The 11,217-nt window shown below is 33.5% G+C and overlaps 1 protein-coding gene and 1 pseudogene across 1 annotated transcript; both read left to right on the forward strand.

The window, feature by feature from the left end:
• Window positions 1-3,240: 3,240 nt before the first annotated feature.
• Window positions 3,241-5,867, forward strand: LOC132176509 (uncharacterized; annotated as a pseudogene).
• Window positions 5,868-7,734: 1,867 nt separating this feature from the next.
• On the forward strand, window positions 7,735-9,773 carry LOC132174419 (putative cysteine-rich receptor-like protein kinase 9). The gene is made up of 3 exons (XM_059586078.1): window positions 7,735-8,435; window positions 9,268-9,463; window positions 9,735-9,773. Exons 1-3 carry the CDS (start codon window positions 7,735-7,737, stop codon window positions 9,771-9,773), a joined length of 936 nt encoding a protein of 311 aa, XP_059442061.1.
• Window positions 9,774-11,217: the final 1,444 nt, after the last annotated feature.

The raw sequence follows: 11,217 nt of genomic DNA on the forward strand, positions 1-11,217 counted from the left end.
TTGAAAAAAATAATTTTTTAATCTTTTTAATTTTTTTTTAAAAAATTAATTATATGACTACAACGTGATTTTTGAATGGTGTTGACATGACGTTTTGTTAAGTTTTGGATGAAATTTTAATGGGTATACCATTTCCGTCTTTATGAAAATTACAAGTACCTCTTTTGATAAAAATGAAACTCTAAAAGAGAAAAAAATAAAATGTTTAAACCCTAAGGGGCACAATATTGAACCCTAATAATAATACTAATTTCATTCTCTTACAAATAATTGGAGTTTTTTTTTTTTTTTTAGTTTTAAAATTGTTTTGATAGACCCAACATCCGAAGTGTTTTTTCAGCTTTGCAGCATTCTTAGTTCTAATGAGGAAAAAGAAATTAAGAAGAATAAAAAAAAAACAATGATTATATGAAAGAAATAAAAATACGGAAATAATAAAATAGTGAAATAGAGATTTACGTGGTTCGGTTTATAATCTATATCCACAAGATCAAACCCTAATAAAGCTGTATTAAGCTCTTATTTATCTGAGTAATATTTACAATATAACATGCTCCTATTAAGAGAATCATGTTGGATACAAATAAACTTTTACTCTAACTAGGTTAGCTAAGTGATAGTCTTTAACTATTTACTGTAACTCTGTGATAGTCTTTAAGTATGACTCAATGATATTCTTCAATTGTAAGTGAATAATAGTCTTAAATTGTGACTATTATTTTCGCAACTACTCATGGTCTAGCAAAAGCAGCGATAAAACAAGCTATGGATAAAGTTTTGATTGAAGAAATTCCAGAAGGCATCCGTGATGTTGTAATATTAGAGCTACGTGCTCTAGGCATGTAGAGCTTTGTGCTCTTTTGTTCAAGTTTTTACGCTCGTATTATTCAGTTTATGAATGAAGTTCGAAATTTTTACAAAAAAAAAAAAAAAAAATCTACTTAGTTAATGCAGGGCTTTCGATTCATGATTTCAAAGGGTGAATGAAAACAGAGCACGCTGCGTGCAAAAAAATTTTTTTTTTTTAATTAAAAAAAAAAAATTTGCACAGGCGTGCTAAGCACACCGTATGCTGTGAATCAGGTCTCGATTTCAAATTATATTTTAGATGTTGATTTATGTACAAATATATAAAAACTACAATATTCATAAATAAAATCAACATCCAGACGTTGACTGTTTGATTGTAGGGGTGCATGATGATTCTCTTTTTCTTGGACCCATCCTGACCCCGCGATGATCCGTCCACGTGTTACAGTGGAGAGCTGGGAATGTGTGGACGTGGTACAGTGGATCTGATAAAATGCTATCCGAACTAAATTTTTCATAAATCCGTTTGTTGGAATTTCGTACAAAAATTTAATAAACTAAAAATAATGTATTTCTTACATGTTAATGATATGAGTAAAGATATAAGAAAGATTTGAGTCCTCCTAAATGTGATGCGACATTTAAAATTATCAATAGATTAAAATTCAATAATGATCATCTTAAATTCAATGGTGATTTCAAAAGTCACGTCATATTTGGAAAGACTCTAAGACGACTCTTCTTATATCAGTACTCGAATGATAGAAATTTTTTTCAAACCAGTTTGAAAGAGGTATCCTCCAATCCATTTAAAATAGTGTCAAGTGTCTATAAACATTTAAAAAGATAGTCTAAATTAGTAAGCTGCTATTAATGACCTTAAGAATTTAATGTATGTTTTAAATATTTATAAACACTTGGCACTATTTTAAACCGGTTGGATGATATTCTCTCGAAACTGGTTTGGAGGAAATTTCTGTCTTTACTCAAACGATACATGTCACTTTTGGAAATTAGTTGGTATTTTGTAAGAAGTTTCTATCCAAATATTTATTTGTTAGCTTTTTTTTTTTTGTTTACTCACTAAAAGTTAGGATCAACTCCAACCCTAAGGTCCGACCCGATACTATAAAACATGTTTTTTTTTTTAAAAAAAAAAAAAAGAAGGAAAAAGTAGTTTTCTTTGTCCTTTTTTCTGAGTTTTCTATTTTTTAAAACAAAAATGTTAACAAATAATCTAAAATACAAAATATTCATAAAACATTTAAAATTACTTGTACCTTATAAAGATGAGAACTAAAAGTTAATTTTAGAAGGGAATAGTAAGATCGCCCAATGTAAAAAAAAAAAAAAACCTTAAATGGCTCACACTGGCTGATTAGCCTTTCTCTAGTTTCATCACATCAATTTTTTTTTTTTTTTTTCAAAACAAAAAGGGGAGTGTTATGGAGTTAAACAAATAAACCCTGAAAAATTTATAAATTGACGTGACAGATCGTAAGTGGCAGACAAGAGAGAAAGAATTGCATTTTTTTTAATTTAAAAATCCTTGTCACATCAGTTTAGAAATTTTTCTGGGTTCATTTATTTGGCTCCCTAACACTTCTCAAGCAGAAAATAAAAATACACCATATAAAAAGCATTAACAAACATATATATATATATATATATATATATATATATAGGACAAACATTTTTATAATATCAAAATATTTTTTACAAAACAAAATTAAGAAAACACTTTTCAAAATTATTATCAAACATATCCGACTGTCATATGATTGCCAAGAAATAAAACAAGTTGGTAGCCTAATAGTTATATATGCTCGATCATTCTTTCTCCATTCATGCTTGGAATGGAGTTTTGTTGTTCATAAAAAAAGAGAAAGAAAAAAGTACTATTAAACAAAAAACTTATAAATATTTCTTCAAGATTAAGTTGGGTTCATAGTTTCACTCGAAATCATTTTACACCGAAACAAACAGAGCTTACATTAGAATTTAATCAAACTATAATCCAACTTAATCTTGTAAGAATATTTATAAGTTCTTTGTTTAATAATACTTTTCTTCTCTTTTTTTTTTAATAATAAAAGTATTAATAAATAGTAAAAGAACATAAAAAAAACTCAAAACTATTTTCATCTTTATATCACATCATAATAATTTTGTTTAATAAAAAAAATTAAAAATATGAACAAATAAAACCTAAAAAATATGTGGCTGACCCTCTTCTTCTCTGCCTTTTTGTTATTTTTTAAAAATAAACAAATTTGTATATCCATAAAATTATTTGATATTCTTCTTTGTCCATTCCATCTTTCCGCATGCCCAATCTATCTCCTCAACTCAAAATCCAGACCGTCCTTTTAAATTCACCTAGCGGGAAAATGAATTAATATCACAGACAGACAGAGAGTTAGACAATCAGACAGGGGCTTTCTTCTATTGTTTCTCTAATGGCGCCCAAGAAACGAAGCGACAAGCAGCAAGGCCCAGCGAAGCCCGAGTTGCAGGCGAGGGTGACTCGGAGCTCGGCCAAGCGAGCGGCCAAAGCTGGCCCGGCTGAGTCGGAGCCCGAGTTGCTGAAGAAGAAGAACACGAAGAAGGCTGCGAAGAAGGAAGAAGAGCACGAGGAGAAAAACTCGGCGCCGAACTCGAAGACCGTCGTGATTGAGCAGCCGGAACCTGAGTTGCCGAAGAGGAAGGCCAAGAAGGTTGAGAAGAAGGAAGAAGAGCTAGAGGAAGTAAACTCGGACACGACCGCGAAGACCATCGTGATGAGCACTGGTGAGTGAGTTTTGCACTTTTAAGTGAAAGAAATTTAGCGTTGGTTTGTTTGGCTCGGAATAGAAGCCAGAAAACGAAGAAAAGTGAAATGTTGAGGTTTATTTAGTTATTCTTGTCCTTTTACTTATTGTTATTAGTAAGTTGATTAGGGCTTTTGTTATAATCAGCATGCTTCTTGGGTTGTTGGTTTATTTGGGGTTACATGTGGGAAAATAGAGAGAGTCAACGTATGTTTACATTAATTCTTTGTGTTTGGTTGGTTAGAAAATAGAAGAAAGACATTGGAAAATGATGTTTTGAGTGTTGTAATTACTCTTTTTGGGGTTCAAAATAAGAAGACAAGAAAAATATCAACTAAAGGTTGAATTTTTTCTAACAGGCATTCAGGTTTTGAATGGTTCCCCTGTTTTTCCATTCGGTGTTTAGTGTGACTGTCAGATTTCTGGATTTTCAGAATTTTGATGTTTGAATCTGAATAGTTTTGAGTTAAAAATCTTGTTATTGCATAATGTATTCATTTTCTTTGATGAGTATGGGGATTATTTCCCAAGATGTAGTTCTTTTATTTCTGCTATATGGTTCAGATGAATACTGCTATACATCACTCCATTATCTCCCATCCCTTCAACTAAAAACCCATTTCCATACCCCAAATGTTGTGAGGGATCACACCACATAAGCTTTGGGATGATAGGAGGGGGGAAATGGGGAATAATGGGGTGATGCATAGCATTACTCGGCCCTATAACAGCCCATTGCTTAGAAGATATAGACTTTCCATGTCATAGTTCTTACTAATTTATTTGTTATTTTACTCTAGCAAACAATGCAATTCATTCAAGACAAGGGCTATACAGGTGAAAGAAGGTTTGGAGAAAAGTGTTGCTGGTATCACAGTGCTGGTCAATCCTGATAAGGTATGCTTGTCGAATTTTATAAACTTTGCTGACAGTTTCAGTAGTTGGGTGGAGCTTGGCATTCTTTTATCAATAAAGCCGCTAGATATCATGAGATAAGTATCAAATTAGATTCTTCCTCTTCTATCCTCTTGTCCAAAAAAAAAAAAGGAGTTTTGGTTTCATGATATGGAAGCACCTCTGCAAAGCCAATTCAACACTTTCATAGTACAATTGACCTGGTGGGTTTAATTAATGGGTTATGTGGAAGCGGGAAAAGGATTTAAGAATTCTTTAAACGATGAGACTACCATAATGTGTCTAGTCAATGCAGATTAGAGTCAAAAAACCTCATCACAACGACAATCATGAGTAACCCCTCTATAATTCTGAAGGATCTTTCTTTTGTAGAATGTTTTTTCCTTGAATTATTTTGATATATAATTGACTTTAGTTCATTATTCTAACGTGAATATTGAATTTTGGTGAATATATAGACATTGAAAGACAAAAACAACTGGATTGGCCAACACATTACAAAATCACGAAAGGCGTTGCTCGAGGGATTATTTATCTTCATGAAAATTTTCGGCTTAGAATTATACATCGTGATCTTAAAGCTAGTAATGTTTTGTTAGGTGAGGATATGAATCTAAAAGTTTCAAACTTTGGCATGGCAAAGATTTTTGGAATTGACTAAACTCGAGGAAACACTCATAGGATTGCTGGCACATTGTGGTTGACATTTGTATATGAATGATGCTACTTTGTAGTGGTTACATGTCTCTAGAGTATCCTATGCATGGACAATTTTCTGTAAAGTCAGATGTATATAGTTTTAGTGTCCTAATTCTTGAAATTATAAGTGAAAAGAAGATCAATTCTTTCAATCAATCAGACGGTACTACTAGACACCTTTTAAGCCATGTGAGTAGTATGAACTAAATGTTCTAATTTTGTTTTTCTATGCTAATACAATCATATTCATCACATGATATTTATGTAATATTACTTAACCAATTGATGCAGGCTTGGAAACTTTGGAGGGATGGAATATCCTTGGATTTGGTCGATCCAACATTGGGAGACTCTTATTCAAGAGATAAAGTCATTAAATGTCTCCATATTGGCTTACTATCTATACAGAATGATCCAGTTGATAGGCCAACAATAGAATCCATAGTTCTCATGTTAAACAGCTACTTAGTTCCTCTGCCGTCACCTAAAGAACCAGCATATTTATTTAGAAGCGTAGGAGAGCAAAACATGCAATCAAATGAGACAGAGTCAGATCAATTTAGAAGCAAATCACGGCCCATGTCTGTCGATGAAGCATCATAGTAAGAGTTTAAGAGTCTTTCTGTTGTTTTGCAGTAGGAGTAAGTTGTAAGCCTATATAAGTACAGTTTATGAATATAATTGATAGAAAGAAGTTTATTTTCAAATATATATTTAAAGGAGGTTCAAGTTCACTTTAAGTAGCCTACCCAAATCTCTTAATAATTTGAAATTATTGGCTCCTATAAGACTATCTCCATGTTATCACCTCAAGATTCTTTGTATTTGTCTTAATGTTGTTATGGAATGTGGCAATTTTTTCCCCAAACTTAGCTTTCTTTCTCTTTGTTGGGTGGCAAACTATTACCATAATCCTTACTAACTAGTCATCCTGCAATATAAAACCAAAGTTTTGATACTAATTTGTTGTGATGAAATAAATTTGAGAATCTCAAACAAACATAATAAAGTAATGTAGTTCGGTTTAATAAGCCTACATTCATAGGCATTGATAACTAGAAGAAAATTATGTTAGATTTATTTAATGTAAATAAATAATTTATTTTGGGTATTTCAAATAATTATGAAATTTATTTTATATCTAAAAGTTTTATATTCATTTAATTGAAAGATTTTCTCTCTTTCAAGTCGATCCAAAATTTTGGAGGGAAAACCAAAATTTTGAAGTGCAGGGAAAAAAAAGTTTGTCCCACATTGACTAGATACAAAAATGCTAACTTGTTTATAAAAAATCATCTTCAATTAACAATAAATTGAGTGATAAAAAAAATAAAAAAATAAAAAGCTAGCGGGGGCAAAATCGCCCGTAACTAGTCCCTTTGGAAGGGTTACGATTCATGACCGTTAGATCAAATGATCTTGGGCCGTTAGATGTATCCAAAATCACTATAAATATAACCGTTTGGTCATAGGCAAAGACACAATCTCTTACCTCTTTCTCCTACAAATTTTTTTGTGTGCTATTCTCCCCATAAAGCTATTCTAAAGCAACATAATTGTTTGAACTATTGAGAGCTCCTACTATTAGGTCATGACCCTCCCCAAAACCCATTTCTAATGCCTCAAAACTCATCTAGAGGTAGAAGGTTAACCTTTTAGGAATTTTACTACCCTAAACTCTAGTGTATTTTGGTCCAAGTTATTTTTCTACACTTTTTATGTTTTTGCTTGTGTCAATTCTTGATTGGAGGCTGTAAAATAGGGTTTTAAGGCTCATCTTGATATAAGTTAAACTCTAAATAATTTTGTTAAATCGCTTAACATTTGAAAATGGGATAAAATAGGTTTTAAAGATATTATCAGCAAGCCTCAAAGTCCTAATTTCTTTTTGCCTTCATATTTTCTCTATTATTTCATTTATATTTCCAACAACTTCACCATCCCAAAGAAAAAAGTAGAAACAAATCATTCAAAACCCAAGACCTAATATTCTCAAATGTCACTCTAATACGTTGAGCCAAAGTCTTCGTCTGTTAGTGTTCAAGTTGGAACCCTTACCCCCCAACTTTTTTTTTTTTTTAAGTGTTCACATTATTTTTTCTCATAAAGTAACATCAAAACATTCTTACTTGTTTCACTTTTATACTACATCATTCACTTTTTATTATTAATTAAATAAAAAAATAACTACAAAATAAAATTTTTTAAATTTTTAATACAAAAAATTCAAAACTGTATATACCCCATTAATCTATCACCCAAAAGGGTTTGCCAAAGGGATTTTAGGCTCAAAAATTTTCAGAAATTTGGTTGTTCCCCAGTTTCAGTGGTGAGGTATTTTCCAAACTTTGACTGAGACGAATTTTCTGGGTTGCTTGACTTTGCTTCCTGACTTGGGTCAACTCAATCAGGCTTACCATGCTCATCGTATCTGATCGAGTATTGTAAAATGTAATGAGAAAAATTAATTCCAAGCTAGGTTGGTGATTATATATTGATCATGGGCTACAACCTCAGAATGACCATTTTGTTCCTCTCCATGCTTATCAGCTTCCTTTGCCAAACCCCAACTGAAGCTGCTCCAATTGTCTACAATCATAACTGCACAAACACAACCACTTTAACCGCCAACAACAACTACCAATCCAACCTCCTTTGCCTCCTCACTTACCTGTCCTCCAAAGCCACCTGCAACCTGGAATTCTACAAAGCCTCCGTTGGAAACTCTATTGACACAGTTTACGGCCTCTTCCTGTGCCTCGGCAACCTCCCTGCCTTAGACCGCCAAAATTGTGTCGCCGTGGCAACCAAAGAGATAGTCGGATACAGCGCAGAGGAGAAAGTGGCCGTGGCTTGGTACTACTCTAACTTGTATATCTTCTCCACCATGGCCTCTGAACCTGCCTCTTCTATTTTGAGCACGGATACAGTTTCGGAGCCTAATCGGTTTGACAAGCTAGTGATGGCAACAATGAATGGCTTGGCAAGTAGCTTTTCGAATGTTGCGTCTAGAGCCAAGAAGTTTGGGACAAAAGAAGCGAATTCCACAGCTTCACAAACACTATACACCCTTGTGCAGTGCACGCCGGACCTGTCGAGTTACGATTGCAATAGGTGTCTTCAGATAGCAATGAAGAATCTGTCAGGTTGCTGCGCAGGAAAGAAAAGTGGCAGAGTAATGCTTTCGAGTTGCTATCTTTGGTATGATGTGTACCAAAGATAGCAACATCGGCGCCAATGCCAAAAGTATAAACCCTAGAGAAATTTATACTTTTAAACAAATCTAGTTTTTTACTAGACGGTAAACACAACATCGGCGCCAACGCCAAATCCAGCACTTGTTCCTCCACCACCTAGTTCTGGTAAAGTTTTTTATTTTTGTTTTTGTTTTTTTATTTTTTTATGCGAAAAATATAATTTAGTCCCCAAACTACCTGGTATTTTCATTTAGCCCCCTAATGTTCAAAAAGTGATAAAGTAGGCCCCGAACTACCAAACATTTGCAATTTGGTCACTCCGTTAGTCGTTACCGTCAAATTGGATGGAAAATTCAAAACTACATCGTTTTGGCAATGTTAAATTAAAAAAATGCCCTTCAAAATGATGTCGTTTTGAGGGAAAAAAAAAAACAAAAAACAAAAACAAAAACAAAAACAAAAAACAAAACAAAACAAAACAAAACAAAACAAAACCCCAGCCATCCCCATGGCCTGGGGGTGGCTCACCGGCCACCCCCATGGCCTATAGAACACTGCAAACAAGTGCTTGAAGCACAACAAAACCGCAAAAACAAACCCAACCATCAAGTCTCTCCCTTCCTCCAAATACGTAAGCGACATCAGCAAGAGCCCGAACAGAAACCCATTGTACTAGAAATGCATATGGTCCACAATCACAAGCATCGGGGACCAAATGATCGATACCCAGATCGAAACTCGCCTCCTTGAATCCAAATGCGTGGTCAATCTATAAACCCCATATAACAAGGAAAAATCAGACAAGATCACAATGATTTTTTTGAACAAAACCATAGTGTCGGAGCTATAGTTGAGGCCCTCTTTGAGATGAACGATTTGGGTGTCGATGAGGTTGGTGAAAATGGAGAGAACGTGCTCGAAGTAGGTGAAGAAGGGAGGGTAGTCGAGGGTCCAGGGGCTGGTCTCGTCGCAGTACCATTTGGAGAGAGGGAGGGAGTGGGTGAGAGTGAACCAATGGCGGTGGACCTCGAAGTCTGTGCTATGGGGTGGCCGGCAAGCCACCCCTAAAAAACCGTTTTGTTTTGTTTTTTGTTTTTGTTTTTTTCCCCTCAAAATGACGTCGTTTTGGGAGGCTTTTTTTAATTGATTTTTTATTTTTCAAAATGGCATTTTAGTAACTTAACCTTACCAAAACAGCGTAGTTTTGAATTTTTCATCCTGTTTGACGGTAATGACTAATGGAGTGGCCAAATTGCAATTGTTTGATAGTTTGGGGACTACTTTTTTACTTTTTGAACATTAGGAGGCTAAAATGGAAATGGCTAGTAGTTTGGGAGGCTAAATTATATTTTTCCCATTTTTTATAGAATAGTTACAGTTGATTCCGCCGGCAATTTAAAATTCTAAATTCTAAAAATTAGCATTTTTTTAAATTCTAAATTTATACCACTGGCATTTTTATAAAATTCGAATTTACCCTCAATTTCAAATTAAAAATTAAAAAATTGAAGGGTAATTTGGTTGTTTTAGTGGCAAAAATTGACGGATAAGATCAATTACATCAAAATAGAAAGTTTAGGAGTGAAATTGAGAGTTTTCAAAATTTGGAAGGGTTGTCTCAAAACGTATGGTAGTTTAGGGGTCTTAAGTGAAATTTTTCCTTATTTTTTTGTTAATATTTTGGGGTAACTTTACTGAATACCCCCTAACTTCCACCCGATTTGACAAACCTCTCCAAAACTTCAAAATCTCTCAATTTAGTCCCCTAAACTTTCAATTGCTCTCAATTTGAACCCCTCCGTCAAATTTGGCTGTTAGAAATGTCAAAAAAAAAAACCAAAATATCCCTGATTTTTGTCTTTTTAAATAAAAAAAAAAACGTTTTCGAATTAAGGGTAAAGTTGAAATTTTATAGAAAAAAGTTAGGGGTATAAATGTCATTTAACGTTTAAAATATGACGGAGGGGTCGAAATTGATTGCAATTAAAGTTTATTGGACTAAATTAAGAGATTTTGAAGTTTAGAGGAGTTTGTCAAATCGGGTGAAAGTTAGAGAATCTTCAGTAAAGTTACCCTAAAATATTAACAAAAAAATAAGGGAAAATTTCACTTAGGACTCCTAAACTACCATACGTTTTGAGATGACTCTTCCAAATTTTGAAAACTCTCAATTTCACCCCTAAACTTTCTATTTTGACGCAATTGTTCCCATTTGTCAATTTTTGCCACTAAAAAGACCAAATTACCCTTCAATTTTTTAATTTTTAATGTGAAATTAAGGGTAAATTTAGAATTTTATAAAAATGCCAGTGGTATAAAAGTCATTTTATCACTTTTAACGTCCAAAAATTGACGGAGGGGTACATTGCATCAAATTGAAAGTTTAGGGGGTAAAATTGACAGTTTTTAAAATTTTGGAGGACTTCTCAAAATGAGTAGTAGTTTAGGGGTTTTAAGTGAAGTTTCCCCAAATACTAAATACAACACATTTTCCATGCCTAGATACCCGAAGACCAGTTTTCCAGAAAAACTTTTTTAGGATTCCAAACTTGAAAATGATGTAGTTTCAACTAATTTCGGCAATGATCAATTGGAGCATTTGTCCATTCGGTGAAGAGGTTCTGATAATTAATAACAAAAATGGAAACCAAAGAGTACAACTTCAATCAACAAATTGTTGTAGCCTTGTGAGATAGCAAAATGTATCCCTGTAAGAGCAGCCATGGATTCTCCCTTTTTACATAAATGGAAGAAGTTTTTTGGTCAATGCTGAGCTGATTTCACCC

This window comes from Corylus avellana, chromosome ca3, assembly GCF_901000735.1.
Source record: "Corylus avellana chromosome ca3, CavTom2PMs-1.0".
In the NCBI taxonomy this organism is placed as follows: domain Eukaryota; kingdom Viridiplantae; phylum Streptophyta; class Magnoliopsida; order Fagales; family Betulaceae; genus Corylus; species Corylus avellana.